The sequence below is a fragment of the Sorghum bicolor genome, chromosome 8, assembly GCF_000003195.3.
Source record: "Sorghum bicolor cultivar BTx623 chromosome 8, Sorghum_bicolor_NCBIv3, whole genome shotgun sequence".
Classification (NCBI taxonomy): domain Eukaryota; kingdom Viridiplantae; phylum Streptophyta; class Magnoliopsida; order Poales; family Poaceae; genus Sorghum; species Sorghum bicolor.
This window is the reverse complement of record NC_012877.2, coordinates 56,165,386-56,184,886: the sequence shown is the minus strand read 5'-3', so window position 1 is coordinate 56,184,886 and position 19,501 is coordinate 56,165,386. Positions and strand designations below refer to the sequence as shown.

At 48.3% G+C, this 19,501-nt stretch overlaps 1 protein-coding gene across 1 annotated transcript; it reads left to right on the top strand.

Annotated features, from left to right (window-relative positions):
- Nucleotides 1,122-8,837, top strand: LOC8068089. The gene is made up of 4 exons (XM_021466101.1): nt 1,122-1,628; nt 1,696-2,466; nt 3,379-4,260; nt 8,700-8,837. Exons 1-4 carry the CDS (start codon nt 1,122-1,124, stop codon nt 8,835-8,837), a joined length of 2,298 nt encoding a protein of 765 aa, XP_021321776.1.

Sequence of the window (19,501 nt, the reverse complement as noted above, 5' to 3'; positions counted from 1 at the left end):
CCTCGGCCCCCCAGGGCCTTTCAACCGCGCGCAGCAGACGCGCCCGCAACCGCACCATTTTAATCAAATGTACCCTCCATCCTTGCCGCCTTCGGATTACCTGGGCAGCCCCAACAGCAGCGTCTCCGCGCCTTCTGCTCCGCTGTTCCTGGGTCTCGCGCTCGCCTTCGCTCGTGCTCTCACCTTGCCTTCAGCGCCTTCCTCCTCCCCCAGCTCTGGACGGCCCAGCAGCTCCACTACCTCCTCCGAGTCGCTCAGTGGTGTCTCGGCTAGCTTAACCCTCGCTCCCCCACCCTCCCTTCGCTCCACCCCGAGTCCACAGCCACAGCTAATCACCTATCGCCGCACTCGCCTCCGCAAGCGCCCGCTGCTCGCCGCCGCCGCTGCTGCAGTGCCCGCTGCTGCTGCTGCTGCTGCCGCCACCCTTGCTGCTGCGGCCGCCCCCGTTCCGGCTGCTGCTCCCTCACCTCCTGCCGCTCAAAAGCGTCACAGCTCCAGGCTCGCCGCCAAGGCGCCCGCCACTTTTGTCGACATGACCACTCAAGCTGTGCAGCGCAAGGCGCTGCTCAACTCGCTGTCCGGGTGCTCGGCCAAGCTCAGGAAGCATGTTTCCAAAAGGAACATCCTCACTCGCAACAACCTACCCTTCGAGGTCGGGGAACTCCGCAAGCTGGTGTCTGCGGCCAGGTTCGGTTGCAAGGACGTCGACGTCGTGGACGCGGTGACCACCGGGCAGGAATGATCACTAAGTACCAAGATGTTTTGCACTTGCACCAGGCCGCAGCGACCTCCTCTCCACTTTGTTTCAACTTCTTTTTCTCCCAGGTTGTTCACCGCCTTTTGTTGTTTATTTGGGCACTTGTCGCCCCGTGCTGTTGTAATCTCGAACAATGAATCCCAACAATCACTGTTTTTACATCGTTTCGTGGAACGTACGAGGTCTAGGCGATCCGGACAAGTGTACCATTGTGCGTAATGCGCTCAGAGATGCGAACCCTTCCCTTGTATGCCTTCAAGAAACCAAGCTAGCCTGTATTAACGCTTTCAAGGCTAAATCCATACTCCCCAGTAATTTGTCTTCCTCCTTCGTCTTTGCTCCCGCCGACGGAACGCGGGGTGGCATGCTCATCGCGTGGGATCCGTCGCTTTTCTCCATTCAAAATTCCTTCAATAAACCTTACACTATAACAGCAAAGCTCCGCTCAACTACCTCCAATCTCGACTTCACCATCACGAACGCCTATGGCCCTTCCGACCACACCCTCTCCAACGCTTTTCTGCAGCACCTTCAAGAACTCCCAATGGTTATTCAGGGACCTTGGATCGTTCTAGGAGATTTCAACCTCGTCAGGTGTGCTGCCGACAAGAATAATCGCCAGTTCAACGCCCCCCTTGCCACTGCCTTCAATGATACTATCGACCAGCTGAATCTGTCCGAGGTTGATCTTGGCGATCGCTTGTACACGTGGTCCAACCGCCAAGCCAACCCTATCCTTGCTAAGCTCGACCGCGTTTTCTCCAACAACGAGCTTAATCTTGCCTTCCCCCTTGCCACCCTCTCCTCTCTACCGCGCCCCACCTCCGATCACACGCCCCTGCTATTAACTCTATCCTCCTCCTTACCTAAGGCCGGTTTCTTCCGTTTTGAATGTTTTTGGCTGCAATACCCCTCCTTCCTTCCTTCGGTCTTGCCAGCTTGGGGTCAGGCTCGGCGACGCGGTTGGGCAGCTGGCTGCGTGCATCAAATCGACACGAACGGCGGCCAAGGTTTGGTCTCGGTGTTTCAGGGCACCATCCTACCTAATCAAAAACTTCCAGTTCATTATCCAGCTGTTTGATTTCCTTGAAGAAACAAGATCGCTGTCTAGCGCTGAATTTCAGGTCAGGGATGATGCGCAGGTTACACTGCACAAGGCAATCAAGGCGCAGGCCACTTATTGGAAGCAACGCAGCAAGCACAAAGCTATTCGGGAGGCTGACGCTAACACCGCGTTCCACCATGCACAGGCCACCCAACGACTTCGCAGAAACTGCATCCGGTTGGTACGTGTTGACGGCAGAGATATTGTAAGCCATGAAGGCAAGACTGCGGCCCTCACAGACTTCTTCAAGGGGATCATTGGAAACCCGGGGCTTTCTGTGAACATCGATCTCGACAGCTTGTTTGCGGAACGGCATCAACCGTCTGCTACGTTAATCGGTGTCTTCACTGAGGAGGAAGCCAGACAAGCCTTGTTCTCCATGGACAACAATAGCGCGCCAGGACCAGATGGTTTTGGGCTTGCTTTCTTCAGAGCGACCTGGAACGAGACGAAGGGGAAAATCATGGATTTCTTACATGCTTTCCACCGTGGGGATGCACAACTTGAGAGGATCAACCGATCCCATGTGGTGCTACTGCCGAAGAAGCCGGGGGCTATTGACGTTGATGCATTCAGGCCGATCTGTCCAGGGTTTTCTTTTTCGGTAGGAAAATTTTTTCGGCACCTGCCGATAAATAAGAAATTTCGGACATTTCGGAAATTTCGGATGAAATTTAAATAAATTCAAATTGATTTTTTAAAAAATTTGACATTTTTTTACTAAAAAAGCTTTCTAATATATCACTCATCACAAATTTATATAATATTAACGAAATAACACAATATATTATTGCGGTAGTACAACGGGCTGACGGTGGGCGAGCTGCATATGCTAGTGTCACGGAATATGTGAGTGAGAAAATTAAATATTTTTGAAGAAATTTAGGGCTTTGATAAGACTAGAAGATACGATGGGTCATTTTATTGTTGTTTGGAGTAATTTTGAAGCGAAATATGAATTTAACCGAAAAATTTGACCGATATAAATTTTTTTTCGGACCTCACTGAAAAATGTGAAATTTCGGAAATTTCGGCGAAATTTCGCCGAAAAAGAAAACCCTGGATCTGTCTCCAGAACTGCACCATGAAAATTCTGTCCAAGCTGCTGACGCGAAGGCTGCAAACTGAAATACCGAAGTTGATTGACATCAACAAAACGGGCTTCATCAGAGGAAGGTCCATCTCAGAGACCTTTGTCTATGCATTGGAGCTTATCCAAGTCTGCCATAAAAGGAAAAAGCCTGCCTTGGTCCTCAAGCTTGATTTCGCAAAGGCTTTCGACACTGTCAATTGGTTGGGACTGAGTACTGTTCTGAGGGCTCGCGGTTTTCCTGACCGGTGGATCTCTTGGATGGAACACATCCTAACTTCATCAAAATCGGCAGTCCTGGTAAATGGAAGCACAGGTCCATGGATCAACTGCAGGCGGGGACTTCGCCAAGGAGATCCAATTTCCCCTTATCTTTTCTTATTGGTAGCAGAAACCCTACAACGTTTGATCAGCGATTGTGGACAGATTAGACACCCAATTGAGTCCTCCTTGCCAAGTGCAGTGCTGCAGTACGCGGATGACACTCTAATCATCCTGGAGGGGGATCACAGTGGTGTCGTGGCGCTAAAGAACGTGCTTGATCAGTTTGCAGCCTTCTCTGGACTGCACATCAACTATGCCAAGAGCACAATGGTTCCTATACACATGAATGATCAGGTGATGCTTCAGTGCGTGCAGTCTTTGGGGTGCAAGCAGGAAGGTTTCCCTCAGCGGTACTTGGGACTACCTCTATCAGTCCACAAGTTACCGTTGTCTGCCTACACACCATACATCCAAAAAACAGATCGGTACCTTGCTAGCTGGCAGGCCAGCTTCCTAAACCCGATGGGCAGAGCAGTCATGGTAAACTCGGTCCTTGATTGCCAGCTTGTGTACTTCATGAGTTCCTTGCAGCTGCCACCAGCAATTCTCAAGGAGATGGACAGGAAGCGCCGTGCGTTCCTCTGGTCTGGGGACACCTCGGGCAGAGCATCATCAGCGCAATGCCTGGTGGCGTGGGTAAATGTCTGCATGCCGAAAGATCAGGGAGGCCTTGGGATTAAAGATTTGGGACTGCAAAACATCTGCCTTATGCTGAAGCTACTGCATAAGCTTCACTGCAGCAATGAATCAGCTTGGGCGAACTGGGTCAGGAGGCACGCCTGCATCACAAGCCTCACCGGTGACATCCACGGAGGTCACTGGGATGCACTAAGGGTGCTGCTGCCTCTTTACCAGGCGATCACGTCTGTCCAGCTAGGGGATGGATGCACCTCGTCCTTCTGGAGAGATGTATGGTTTCAGGATGACGCGCTCGCGGATGTTCACCCAGCGCTGTTCAGTCATTGCAGTAACAAGGAAATCACTGTAAAACAAGCTCTTCAACAAGGCCTACAACATTTTTTAGTGCCACGCCTATCTCCGCAAGCTGCGTCCGACCTGCAGCAGTTAGACCGATCTCTGTCCACAATACAACTTTCAACTGAACCAGACAAAAGGGTAACTCTGTTCTCCAAGGAGGGCAATGCTTTGGACACCGGAACCTTATACAGACTGCTGAAAGCCCGTGGGCAGCAACCGGATGACAGAGCGGTTTTCATCTGGCAGAATCATGCACCGTCGCGTGTACAAATGTTTATGTGGTTACTCACTCAAAGGAAGATCCAAAGCCGAACTAATCTGCTCCGAAGGCATGTCCTCCCAGATGCGACTTGTGAGGTCTGCAATGAAGCGGATGAAACACCGGAACACATAATTGGAGGTTGTACCATCGCAAGGCAGTTCTGGGATAAGATAGGTCTTGGCTCCATGAAAACATGGTCGATGGAGGCTATACACAACCTTAGCCCGCCACTTGGGATGCCCAGCCAGGGTTTCTCAGCCTTTTTAGCGCTTGCCTGTTGGCAGCTTTGGAAAACAAGGAATGCAGCGGTCTTCCGAAATGAGTACCTGGGACTCAACCAAGTAATAGCAGCTTGCAAGGCCACGGCAAGACAATGGCGCTGCAGGTTCCCACGACGGAAGAGGGGAATCGTGGATCAGTGGTGCCTTTTCCTGGACTTGGCCATCTAGTACTAAACTTAACCTTGTAAACTACCTCTGCTAAATCACCACCTGGGTGATGCTTTTACTCTTTGTAATGCTCTACTCATTGTAAACTTACCTTGCCCATTTGGGGGCCATATAGAATAAAATTCAGGTGGGGAACGCCTCCCCCCGGTGACCATCAAAAAAAATAGTGCATAGCAGAACCAAGCCGCCACCAGGTCGCCTAGGCGTCGCTACAGAGTTTGCGTCTACGCCATCTTCCTGTGTGCGCTCCGGTCAAAACTCCGACTACTCAGACTAAGCCTCGTTGAGAGAATAGTTCCATCTTCCCGTCCTCACATGACCTGTGCAACGCCACGGACGCATTGAGAGAGAGAGAGAGGACGGGAAGGAGAAACGAATAATAGAGACATAATGTGAGGCTAGAATTTATTTCTAGGCGTGTTTTCCCCCAGCTCTCTCCCCGACCAATGTCATGCGTGGGAGCAGGAGCAGAGAGCTGTGGCTTAGATGAGGTACGAGAGAAAACATGATTTTAGTTATGTTTAGTTCTCATCTAAAATTTTTTCGCTCCATCACATTGAATATTTGGACACATAGATGGAGCATTAAATATAGATTAAAAAATAACTAATTCCAAAGTTTATATTTAGTTGAACACTAATTGCTATAGTTACAAATGTGCTACAGTATCCAAAAACTTTTCTTTTAGTGAACTAAACAAGGCCTATCATCATCGTACATTTATTGTCGAGGCCGAAAATAGGCTGTGATGGGGGTTCTGAGCCGATCATGGTAGATCTGTTGTTGTAGTGTATCGTTTGGGTACTCATTTAAAAGGGTGTTGATCCTAACAACCGACCAGCTCTAATCACTGTGAATTGCAAGAAACTTGTCTCCCAAAAAAACAAATAGAGAAAGTTGATGACAACTATATAGGTCTAGGATACCATCAACCGAGGCTATAGTTGGCCCTTGAAGAGAGGGTGGGTCGCACTATGGCTATCTATGATGATCAGATTGTGTCACTAAAAGGGTTATCTTCGCTCTGTGACATATCAGTGATGAAACCCTATCGTCACAAAAGGTGCATCTCTAAGCACCTTCTATGACAGAACAACAAAAAATGTCATTGATTTAATGACAAGGTCATTTTTTCATAAACATCTACGTCATTTTAGTTCATTGTAGAGAATGTCACAACCATAATCACAAAGTTTCTAGCATGACTAGGTCATGGAACACGATACACGGACTAAGAATGTGGTACGCTTTTTTAGAAAAGAGTTTTCCATCATGGGGATGAGATTGCTCCCACATTCCCTGGAGGATGAATAGGGCACACCATACCACAATCCTGGTGACATTGGTCACAACACATCGAATATGATACTACCATATGGAGAATCACATGACATTGTTGACATGATGGGTGACGTGGCAGATGACATGGTACTGCTAGTAGTAAATACTGCTAAATTTTTGTCTTAATATAAGTATTAGCAGCTCCATGTGATATGAACAAGGACACCACTAAATTTCTAAATAATAAGGTTATGTATTGGTCTTGTAAATATAGTATTATTAGATGTATCAAGCACCACTAATATGATCAAACATATGCATATACATTAAAGTTATGGGCATGTATGCACGGGTTGACTTTGGTTTTTTGGATAAGAGTTAGTGAACATAAAGTGGCAAGGAGTAATATATATAGCAATATTTTATACCATTACAAATTTGCTATCAATTTAGTATAAATTACACTTATAAATATTTGTTGCACATTGCATTGTAACTTGGACTATGTTATACACATCTTGAGCACAATGATGCACTTATTTACTTTTGAGCATGTGACTTGAACCAATTCATCATATTATAATCAAACCTTAATTATCTCAAGTCACTTTCATCAATTGATTCAACAATGATTTAATCCTCCTCAATCTATGGCTTTCCATAGCTCTACCCATGCAAGACTAAATGCAAGCACTCTCCTTTGGCTTAACCATGGCCCACTGGCACCCAAGTCATCTCCTACTACCCTTCATTTTCACTTAGTCCCTTAAGGCCCTTTACCTTTCTATCTTTAACTTTCAAGCCATCTCAAGCATCATAGTGATTTGAACTACAATAAGCATATTTTGGAAACTATTTTATTTGTATTATTGTCTTTTGCTTGAACTAGATTGTTTCCATATTGATTTCCTTCTCAATGATCTTAATCTGGAGATCATTCAAGCATCATCAATGAACCATCATCATGAAAATTAAATTCATCATCTTTGATTTGAACAAGAAAGCTTTATGAGTGAGAATAATCTATATCACTACTACAAAAAGTTTATCACCGCTGTTTCCAAACCCCCCTTCACCCATAGTTTTGGCCCTCATTGGTGAAAGTTGTTGTTGATAGTCATTGTTGATCACCGCCGGTGGTATTCTTCATCATCGTTGGTCTGGTGTACCATCCGACGGTGATGATGTAATCATCAACGCTGCTCTGGCATACCATCCAACATACATGATGTATTCATCAACGCCTAACTGGCATATACCATTCGGTAGTGATGGTAGAAACATCAATGCTAGACAGCGTACCATCCGACAAATGATAATGGGAACATGAACGTTGGACCGACATATCGTGTGGTTGTGATGATGGGAATCCAATCAAAAGAGTCGAAGCCTATAATTATGATCAGAGGTGACCTACCTGGCAGAGCCAATATAGGAGATGCATGTAGTTAAGCCACATCTCTAATTAGTTATTAGAGCATCCCCAACCGTTTTGCATAATTGGTTTGGCAAATGAGGGAGTTTGCTAAGTCTCAAAAAAATATGGCAAAGGTGAAAAGAGGCAATCTCCAATGGTTTGGCATTAATCACTTCGCGCCAATTTCCCAATGCCAAGTGTGAACAGGTTTGGCATATATGCCAATCCTTCCTCTTTTTTGCCAAGTTAACAAAATTGTAAAGTCTAAATGCCAAACCGTTGGATAAGTGTTTTTAAGACTTTTTTGCAAATACATGAATGCAAAGCTTATTTGCAAAACGGTTGGGGATGCTCTTAGGGACATGCACTAGTGTTCCGGCTCTGATGTAGTGTCTTCTTCACATACTTCTAGCATAGCACGGGAGTTCTGCGTTCTCTACTGCTGGGGAGTCCACTCATGAGCTGACAACTCATTCCACGAGTCGCTTTCCACACGCCTCACGTATGGAAGAGCTAATATAGTGTAAAATCAACGCTTTATTATGATTTTTATGGAAACCGTAGTACACACATGCATGTGTTGTTGCCATCTTTTATTCATTCATTTACTCATCAATCATCATACATTCGTCTATATTCGTCGCAGCAACCGTTGTGGTAGCAACTGCCGTCCAATATACACAAAGGTGACGGTGATGTCCACTGCCGAAACTGCAAATTAAAGCCAGCAAAGAAGAAGAAGAAGAAGAAGAAGAAGAAGAAGTATATGGTGCACAGAGTGGATTCGCGTACATACAGTGACGAAGCCAGCAGTGGGGCTAGGGGGGCTCCAGCCCCCCCTACCGCTGCTGGTCCAGTGGAATCCCTAGTATCCTCCTTCTAATTTTAGACACAAATTTATAAGATAGGATGAGCTGAAAATTTTTATTTTTTAATATATTTTGTGAAGTTTATTATTAATGTATATTTACGATGGGTAATAGTAGAGCTAAGTCGATGTAGAACTTTTGCTCAGCCCCTCCTAAATTTTTTTCAGCTTCGTCTCTGCGTACATACCGTCGGCAGCCATGAAAATAAGCAGCAACGCCATGCCCAGATGGAGCGCAAGGATCGTCCTCTTGCAGGCCATGTCGACCGCTCAGATGAAGAGATTGCGCCTCAGCTATTGATATGATTATATGATCTGCGGCTGATATATCCACCTCTAGCGTGTGCCTTTTTACGTTTGCTCTTGGTAGAACCAATGCGAGCCAGAGCTTCTTGAAACATGTCAAAACGTACGTCACCATGCGTGTACCCCAATGCATGGCGAGTTGGCGACAGCCGTGGTCGATCGCTTCATTGCATTGGCTTTACTGTCCTAGCCGGACAAAGCATCTTCTAGCGTGGTTGTCGGGCACATTATTCTAATTCTAGTGGTTAGCTTTTTTCTGTGGTTTTTTTTAGAGGAGATTAGCTTCTTTCTGTTGGGTTTGCTAATCACTATATAGGCCGATCACCAGCCCAGCCACAGCCACCAGATACATCAGATCAGCATGTATTTTGACGTATATCATGCATATATATACTACATAGATTTAGTATTTTCTACTGTCACGATAGCTAGCTAGCCAGATAGCTAGCTCCGCTCATGATTATCTTGGCGTACTCACAGGCGGCGAGTACCACCGGAACTGCAAATAAACTGAAAAAAGAAGACAATAAAATGCAGTTTATCACAAAATAGGCATGTCAATAGAACACAATAAGTCCTATATGGCTTCAGGCAAACACTTTCGCCCCCAGCATCTCGAAGTGCAAGCTCTCGTGCCAGGATAATCTAACCCTCGGAACCATTAGAACTGTACTTATATACTCCACTCAACACATTCATATGATTAGCATAAGTTTGTGCCGTACTATAACACTATTAGAGAACAGACCTTTCGTCGATGTGCTAAATGAGCTTTAGTCCCAGCATTTTTAGCGCCCAGGACAAAAGAGGTCTTAGTCCCTCCCCAACGGTTCCGGTATCAGGCGCTGTCGGAGAAAGATCTAGCTTAAATATCGATAATTCGATATATAAATATTGATTCGAACAAGCTCACTTTATTAACTTTCGTAGATATACTCATAGGTGTTATGTCCTCGTCAAGGGGTTGAGGCACCTCCCACCTCTGATAAGAGAGGGAGACTACGAGCAGGAATAGCTACGCTGAGGAAAGGCGCAAGCACCGTACATAACCCGAGTTCTTATTTGGGACCTTATTTAGCTCCGTCCAGTTGAAATCTATCGAAATTCAACTTTAGATTATACTCAATCCATTCCAAATTGTAAGTCGTTTGACTTTTTTAATTGATCACTCGTCTTATTCAAAGTTTTGTACAAAATATCACTTTTTTTATTGTGTATTGGTTTATTAATAAAAGTTCTTCAAGAATGACTTGAAATTTAACTATATTTGCACAGATTTTTTGAATAAGACGAGTGGTTAAACTTGGGGTAAAAAAAGTTGTAATACCCGATTATAAGGACAAAACCAGATATGCATCATATGCGAGTTTTTAAAAGGCAAATCTCACATATAGCTACAAATAAGGGGTAATATCAAAGGACAATGCGTAAACATATAACGTACTTAGTATAAAAGAGATAACCTTTAGTATCAAACAACGGATAGACAACTCCAACTTCGGGTATTAACTTCACTCTACAAGATCCAACTGACTGGTTGATCACAAGCCTAACACATCTCCTGAATTGTGGGGAAAATAGCAAGAGTGAGTCCATGTCGAACTCCACAAGTATAGCAACTAGATTATATAGCTCCCACAATCTCATGATCAATGTGACATAAATAAAGTAGAGCATTAAATAATAAATAATGGGCATATTTAACACACAAGAATCATCATCGTCGATGCAAGAATCTCCAAGGCCGCTCCTGACCATGAGCTCGGCTAGTATACTAGTTTTTAACCCTCTGCAGAGGTTGCACATCTTTACCCATGAGTCATGATTTACTCTTTCGCCCGAGGTAGCTAATCTCTTAACCCCCTTCCTAGGGAGGTCGACAGGGATCACTATGAAGTCTTTCAAAGGTTCGTCTAACAAGTTAGGGCCGCTTGGTTTCATTAGTCAGTCCGTGTGATTCACCCGCAGAAATCCACGGTCTGCTATTCCCCAATTGCGCCACAACGGGTAACCGCTAACGAGCTAGAAAAGTTACTCATACTTAACTAAAGCCAGAGCCATTATAGCCCTCATGGTTGCACTGTTGTCCCGGTTATCACTTACAGATAAATCATCAAGTGGCTAAAAAGTCATTTTTATCATTTGTTACTTAACATTAATCTAGTCACACGATCATGGACACAGAAATAAAATCCAAATGCTATACTTGCCTTAATCCAAATGCTCTTGTTGATCCCGCTGGTCTTACTAGTTGTACAAGGCTCTGATCTTGATCACTGAAGTACTCTTGTTCACCACGAATTGTTCACCAACTAAACTCGATCATCGATCATCAATACACAAACAAACGGAGACAACATACACGAAGCAAACAAGGCTACAATTAGAACAGTACACCAATCATATAAAAACAGTATGAAAAATTTATAAAAAGATTATACGCATCGCTACGATCACACGAACGTAAAGATCACGAAAATCGGAGTTAAAACGTAGAAGATATGAATTTTCTAAGATTTTATATAGAAAAGTAATTAATTAATTAAAGTCACGAAATTAAAAAGTTTCAAACTGGTGAATTAAGTTTACTAACATGTAGAGCTCATAAAAACGAACCTAACGCAATTTGAATGGAACAAAACGGAGTTTAAGCGAAGAAAATATGACCTAAACAAGCAAGATGGCCTCGAACAGCTTCTCCACTTCCGTCGTTGCCAGGCACAGGGACACGAACCAGCATGGTCTTTCGGGATCATGGAGCATTCCAGATGTTGCAAAATACACGTATCCATCCTTAGTGCCAAAACAGAAAGCTTGTGTTGACAATATGGCGTTTCGAGATGACGTAAAAAAATCTAATTTACTATCTAGGATTCTCAAACTAGGAGCTTCTCTTGCAGTAGTTTTGGTGTGCTTTGCCTAAGGGGTTGGTATATATATATATATATATATATATATATATATATATATATATATATATATATATATATATATATATATATATATATATATAGGGAGAGAAACTCCCTACCTCCACGTCAACTAGCGATATGGTACTAATTGATTTGCAACCTTCATCTTTACTAATAGGCCTAATTAATTATTAAAGCCCATTAGTAAATAAAGATATTGATCATTGATATCATGGGCTTGAGCGTGAGATAAAATGAAAGATTTTATTATTTTCGAAATTAATTAATTTGGCGAATAAAATAATTCTAGAAAAGTCCAGAATTATAATTTAAGCCATGAAAAATACTCCGAAAGCTTCGAAAATTCAGGAAAAATTCTCAGAGATATTATAGAACATGGGGAACCCGAATAAAGCTTTTGGAGCTCATGAGAAGATTGTTTGGAGCATCTAAAAATTAGATCATGCTCACAGAAAAGTGAGAATAGAAGCTGAAATAATTCTCGAAAAATTTGTAGAGAGTGCTTGATGGACGAGGAACTAAAAGAGGTGCTTTGAGTGACAAAGAAAATATTTTAGGAAGGTCCTAATAAAAATTTGAGCTTAGAAACAAGGAATTTGGTTGTAGATAAAAGATAAATACGTGCCGAATAAGGAAGATCGATCTACTAAACGTATTTTAAATATTTTTCTTACTATCAACACATAAAGGAACAACAAGCATCACATCAAAACATATGCACCAGCATGTATGCATAATAATATTGCTAAGCCTTATGATAAATTTTAATTTAATGAAAAATATTATTTTTTACTATATTTTCATGAGCACAAAAATATAAAATTAAATAATTTTATCTATATTTCAAAAGGAGTAAATTTTAGGGTGTTACAAAAGTCAAACGACAATTTGGGATGGAGGCAGTATTTTGCTACGGACATTGCAACGCGGATGAAGAAGATGCAACGTTCAGGAGAAGAAGGTCAACGGGGAACATTAATGCCGCCTTTCCCACTCCGGCCCAGTGTACAGCAGGCTTTCGGCCGACAGGCCGGGCAGTCAACTTCTGGGATGTGGGCCTAGTACATCTCAGCAAACTTAAAACCGCAGGCCCACCCACAGGTCGTTGATCGTTTAAAGCTGATGTCCTTCTGTTACGTTGGTTAACCTGAAATTTTCCAAGGAGTAAAATTCACCGGTGGTCTCATAACTTGCCTCAAGATGTTATCTACGTCCCTAAATTTTCAAAGTAATATCTACAGATCCTTAAACTTAAAGAGGGTGCCACTCACGTCCTTAAATTTTTAAGGTAATCATCGCAGGTCCTTAAACTTGATAAAAGGTGTCATCTAAGTCCCTAAACTTGACCGACAGTGTCCAGAAAAAATATAATTTTAGTTCAGCTCTAACTAGATTATACTCCACACCTAAATAAATAGATTTATAGAGCCATCCTAAGTCAAACTTTTTAAATTTCATTGTCAAAATTTATGACATCAAATTAGTATCATTAGATATGTCATAGAATATATTTTCATAATATGCTTATTTTATACCATAAATAGATAATTTTATTCTTTCTATAAATTTAGTCAAAGTTTATTAAAGGTCCTAGTATGGCTAAAGGGGGTGAATGGTCTATTTAAAATTTCTACAAACTCACTAAAGCAATAGGTTAGTAAATAACAAAGCGAAGTCTTTTGCTCTAGCTCTAATGGGGTGTTTGCAAACCACCTAACCGACAATTCTAGTTGTTACAATCGCTAGGCACACAAGAACTAAGTCTCTACAAGTTACACTAGTGAGCTTAACTACACAAAGCAAGACTACCAACTAAACTAGTTACACTACTTTGCATTAAGTAAATGGAGAAGAAGGAATATTTATACCGCCGTGTAGGAGATGAACTAATCACCAATATATGAACAATTAAGCACCGGGAGAATGACAATCAAACACAAATTGAGACACCGATTTTTCTTCTAAGGTTCACGTGCTTGCCGGCACGCTACGTTCTCGTTGTGTCGACCAACATTTGGGGGTTCGACGGCTAAGAGGTGTAGCACGAACCTCGTCCTCACAAGGACACCGCAAGAACCTACCCACAAGTGAGGTAGCTCAATGACACGCGCAATCCACTAAGGTTGCCTTTGACTCTCCGCTGGGTAGGCACAAAACCCCTCACAATCACTAGGAGATGGCCACGAACAATCACCAACTCGTGCCAATGCTTGTCGGTGTTTTTCCCCCGGGGGGGATCACACCAACGAGTAAATTTGTATGCGTGCTCCCCTTTCCGGATGGTGATGCGAGAAAACACAGAGATTTATCCTGGTTCGGGCAAGAGAAGGCCCTACGTCCAGTGGAGGGGGAGAGTTTGTATTATCTTGCACCTAAGTGCTTGTACAGGGGCGAATACAAGCATGGAATGAAATGTGCCGCTCTACTACGTGTGTGTGTCTCTGTTCTATTCCTGAGTCCCTCCTTTTATAGCTCCAAGGAGAGACACAGGGTACATACATAGATGTTAGAGTAGGGATCGATAGCCGCATGGAGCGCTGACCTACTCGAGGCTTCCGTACGGCGTGGCCTCGAGCCGTCCCATCTTGATAGCTTGGTGATGATCACGCGTGCTCCTGCGTTCTGCCCTGCCAGCCGCCTTGTGCCGGTCCTGAGGTCGCATGCTTGTATGGTATGGTGGCGGACCCGACGGCGTAGCTGTGATGAAGTTAGTCGACGCCCAACTTGTTCCTGGGTAGGGGCCTTGTTTGGTCGAGGGTCGGACGCCGTGTAGTACGCTGGTATCTGGAGCGCTGACCTTGGATATCTCGAGGGGGTCCCGATTAGACGTTCCATCCTTGTTTCTTGCGCCCTGACACGCCCTGGGTCGTTCGGTGGGAAAGCTGCAAAAAGAACGATGGGACAGAAGCTTGCTCCCTATCACGCCTCCCATGACCTGTGTGTTAGGTGGGAAGCGTCAGGTGCATTTAATGCTCCAGCTCGCGTGCGCGCGTCAGGCGGCGGACAGTATCCTCGCGCCCGACTCCTCTTGATTCGCTCGAGCCCGCTTCCGTCATCGACGGCAGTCGTCGCTCGAGTCCTGAACCGATTCGCTCGAGGCTATTTCCGTCTTCGAGGCTGCGACCGTCGATGGCGGCGCATACGTAAGATTGGAGCGTCGAGTTAGGGGTTTCGACCTTCATACTGGCAATCTCATAATGCGTATTGCTGAGGGTACCCCTTACCGATACCCTCGACAGTAGCCCCCGAGCCTCCATTTGAGCGCTAGCGCTCGAATGGAGGTTTTGACTTACGGTCGAATTTTCGTGGGGGCGCGCGAGCGACCCCGCGGGGTAGCCCCCGAGCCCTCGGGGGAGTTTTTGACTCCTTCGAGGGTTATGTTTCTAATTCGCAGAAACGCTTTCGACACCAGTGGTGGAAGGTTCTGGCTGGCTCGTTTTTGCCCGGGGGTTTCGACGTACTCTCGATAGAGCGAGCGTCTTCCATCCCAAATTGAGTTCCTAGTGGGTAGTCCAAGTGAGAACCTGTGCCCCTTTCGAGGGGGTCAGCTGTAGCCCGGAGGCGTCCTCATAAAGCAGGGTCGTCGTGGTCGGGGGATTCTGGTCTCATTCGATAGAGTCCAGCGGCTCGATGCCTCCCTTCGGGGGGATACCTCTCGACTGTCTCGACCCTACCTTGAACATCACCAGCGAGTCCTCGAGGCGGGCCTCGATCTTCGACCGCTCGCTGGGGATCCCTGACTCTAGCGCTCGAGATCGGCTGTCGAACCCTTTCGGCGGGCCAGCCATCGACCTCTCGAGACTTTTGCGGTTACGTCCCTTGGCTTACGAAGGAAGGGAACGGTCGTGGCGGTTCGCATTTCTGCCCGTTGGGCGCGTCTTTTTAGGCGGATGACGTTACGACACCGTATCGGCGAGGAATTCGGAGAGTCCGGCCTGTGAGGAGAGTGAGGGAGAGAACTGTCAGGCGGCGCATTTATGGGGGGAGTTACCTTACTTCTCGGATCTGTCCGTTGGCGGACAGCTGCCTATAAATATGTCGTCTCGTCACCGCCGTTCCTCTCTCTTCCGCCTTCTCGCTCTTGTTCCTTTGCTGCCTTTGCTTTCTCGTCATCTCACGCGCACACGCCCCCTCGAGCCGTAGCGAACCCATCGTCCCGTTAGCCAAGATGCCTGTAAGACTCGTCGCCGCCGATGACTGGCGCCCGTCGTCGATGACGGAGCGCCGGCTGTTAGAGCTTGAGAAGGAGGGACTGCTGCGCCGCCGCACCTCGCTGTCGTCGCCAGAGTGGATCGCGCCGCCAGCGAGCCACAGGGCGCCTCAGCCACCCGAAGGCTACGTGGTGTCGTTCGCCAAGTTCCACCGCCACGGTCTGGGCGCGCCTCCAAGCCGCTTCATGCGGGCCCTCTGCTCCCATTACGGGGTGGAGCTGCAGCACTTCTCCCCGAACGCCATCACCGTGGCGGCGGTCTTCGCCGCCGTGTGTGAGGGCTTCCTAGGGATGATGCCGCACTGGGAGCTGTGGCTCCACCTCTACAGGGGCGAGCTGTTTCACGCCTCCACCGGAACCACGGGCGTGAGGAAACCCGTGCGAGCGGGTTGCCTCAATCTGGTGCAGAAGACGGGGAAGACGGACCGGCCGCGGGAGTACATCCCGGTAGGGTTGTCGACCAACCATGCCGGTTGGGACTCTCAATGGTTCTACCTGCGGAACGACGACAACCTCCTACCTCCCTACTCGGGCCGTCTGATCTTGGAGCGCCCAGCGGACTGGACGTACGGCGTCGTCCAAGCTCATCAGCCTCGGCTCGACCCTCTCCTCGACGCCCTGAAGAAGCTTCGCCAGGAAGGTTTGACCGCCGCCCTCGTCCTCTCGGCGGTCCATCATCGGAGAGTTCTTCCTCTGATGTCACGACCGCTGAGGATGGATGAGATGGGCCCTGGCGTCTCGTCTCGGGACCTCGAGGCATGTCGGATGTCCAGCGAGCCTCCGACGGACGATGAAGTCGCGGCCCGAGTCAGGGCCGCAATCGCCGGTGATTTTAAGCCGGAGCACGTCAACGGCTTCCCCATGCGACCCGACGCGGGCTCGATCGATCTGGTACGCTTTCTTCTTGCGCGCATCCTCGATTCTAGATTTCCCCCCTCCCCTCTCTTTTTTTCTAAGTCTACCTTAGTTTTGGCAGGGTCGGATTGATGTCCGGTCCTCGAGGCCTCCAGTAAAGGAGGACGAGGTCGATCGCGACAAACGACGCCAATCCGCCGAGAAGTCGAAGTCTGCCAAGGACTCCGCGAAAAAGGGGGAGAAGAAGAAGAATCTCGACCGCCAAGCATTGGAGGTGCGTCGAGCCAAATCCAGGCAGAGGGGGGAGCCTGAGGAAGAATCCCCCAACGATGACGATGACGACGACGAGAGTAGCGACGACTCCGAGGGGATGGCGTCGCGTCTCGATCGGCTCCTCGAGGGCCCCCCTCGAGATGACGTCGATGCCCCCCAGACGGAGGTGTCGGAGGAGGGTCCGAGCGGGTCTCGTCGTCCCCGGCCCGACGCTCCTTCCGCGCTCAAGGCGGGCCAGGACGCACCGCGCCCTCCCCTGGCGCCCAGGGAGAGCGGTCCGGCTAGATCCCAGGCGTCGAGGCCGCTGACCCGCGGTCGCGCTGCGGCCTCTGAGAAAGGAGACGCCGGCCGTAGGAGCGCGAGTCCCGGCGCCCGCCAAGCGGGACCCGACGTACCTAGGCCAGTCTCTGCCCTCGAGGGGCCTAGCGCCCCGACGCGGGGTGGCTCGAGGCCCGCTGGTCGGGGTGGCGGAAGGCGAGCCGTTCTGCCCGTGGGGTAAGCCTTTTTGTTGTTGCGGTCTTTGTCCCCTCATTCTCTCACCTTTCCTCACATGCTTACTTTTTCTCAGGCTGAAACGGGCCCTCGAGCAGGCCCAACCATCGATGGCCAAGAGGCTCAGAACGGGTGCCGCCTCCACGGAACAAGGTTCGTAGTTAATTCCTGGGTGTCGCGATATTACTACGTCGGTTATCATGACGTCTGACCCTTACCCTTTGTTTTGCAGGCCCGTCAAGCACCCAACCTTCAGCCGGCGTCGAGGCGGCGTCGCCTCGTCCCGCGCCTACTCCGCCGCCACCAACTCATGATGCGACCCCTCAGACGCGAGTGTCAGAGGGAGCCCCCGAGCCCCCTCGATTGGGGGTCGAGGGGGAACCCATCACCATCAGCGACACGTCTGATGGTAACGAAGCGTCTGGGGGCGTCCGACCCATGGAGGAAGAGGCGTCGACTCCCAACGTCGCAGGACGGACTCCCTGGCCCGCAGGCCTTCGAGCCCTCGAGACGCAAAGGGAGATGGTGGAGGAGGCGCGGGAGCGCGAGGCGGCGCAGCCGTCACTAGAGCAGCAGCAGCAGCAACCCCAGCCGGAGGAGCAACTGCTGCATCAGCAGGACGAGCAGCAGCAGCAGCTGGGGGGCCAAGAGAACGAGCCACTCGAGTCCCCGCCTCGAATTTTGGCCGGATCGGTGCCGCAGGCGTCGCAAGAGCCTGGCGATCAAGAGGGAGATTTGCCGGTGTACGGGCCTCCCACCCCAGCGTGGCTTCTCCCGGGGGCGCCCGCCGCGATCCGGGCAGAGTCGGGTCGAGCGGACGGAGTGGTGGCGCTCGCCTGCATGATGCGCACCCCCACCGACCCCGAGTCCGAGATCAAGAGGACACTCTACGGCATGGACGGGATCGCCCCAGGGTTCCTCCGAGAGCGTCGAGCGTGGGAGGACCGTTTTCCCTCTGAGGAAGACGAGATCGGATCGTCTGGGAGCAAGGACGGTACGTGGAAAACGGTGGATGACGACGGGCGGTTCCCTTGCCTCGCCGACCTGTTCTTGCGCCACGGGGGTTCTCTCGAGACCGTCGAGAACTTTCTCCGCGGCGTCAAGGTGCGGGCCGATCGGGAGATGGAGAACTGGTGTCCCGACCGGATTCGTATCCGAGCTTCCAGCGACCCGTCCGAGCCCAATATCTTCCTCGACGACAAGAAGGAGGTCGAGAAGTGGGAGCACGTCGAGGAGCTCCGCCTTTGGATGAAACATGTGGTGGGGCTCCTATTGGACGTCATCAACAACGGGCTTGGCCCAGCCTATTTTGTAAGCGTTTCTCGAGCTCCAATCTTGGTGGTGCTTTTGGGTTTCTATGTTCTAATCCCCCTGACTTCTGATTCGCAGGATATGAAAGAGACCTCTCGCATCAAATCTAGCTTCATTCACGCCACGAGGGGCGGATGGGAGCAGCTTCCCCTCCTCAAGGATCAACTCCTCGAGTCGCAGGAAAAGCTGCTTAAAGCTTACAAAGATCTTATAGCACTCGAGGAGGAGAAGAAAGTGAGGGAGGCTGCTTTGGCCGACGCCCGAGAGGTCTCGAAGAAGGCGGAGGAGGAGGCGGTGCAGCTACGAGAGCGGACTCTTACAGTCGAGGAGGCCGCGTCCAGAGCCCGGGAGGAGGTCCTGTCCCACAAGAGCGTCATCGTGGATCTGGACAAGGAAAAGGGCCTTCTCCAAACCGACTTGGACTCCCTCCGCGATACCTTCCAGAAGATGAAGGTGGCTTGCGTGGAAAATGAGGTCGCCAGAGGTGCCGCCGAGGACGCGAAGAAGAAAGCCCTCGAAGACCTCGAGATAGAGCGAGCTCGATCCCGCAGTCTCTCCGACGACGTCGAGCGTCTGAAGGGAGAACTACT

What these genes read in the sequence shown, in the direction of transcription:
- LOC8068089 (XM_021466101.1), top strand. Translation starts at nt 1,122, where the DNA reads ATGCTCATCGCGTGGGATCCGTCGCTTTTCTCCATTCAAAATTCCTTC. An exon ending in TATCCTCCTCCTTACCTAAG is followed by an intron (nt 1,629 to 1,695) that starts GCCGGTTTCTTC and finishes CGGTCTTGCCAG; the next exon opens with CTTGGGGTCAGGCTCGGCGA. An exon ending in GTCCAGGGTTTTCTTTTTCG is followed by an intron (nt 2,467 to 3,378) that starts GTAGGAAAATTT and finishes GATTGTGGACAG; the next exon opens with ATTAGACACCCAATTGAGTC.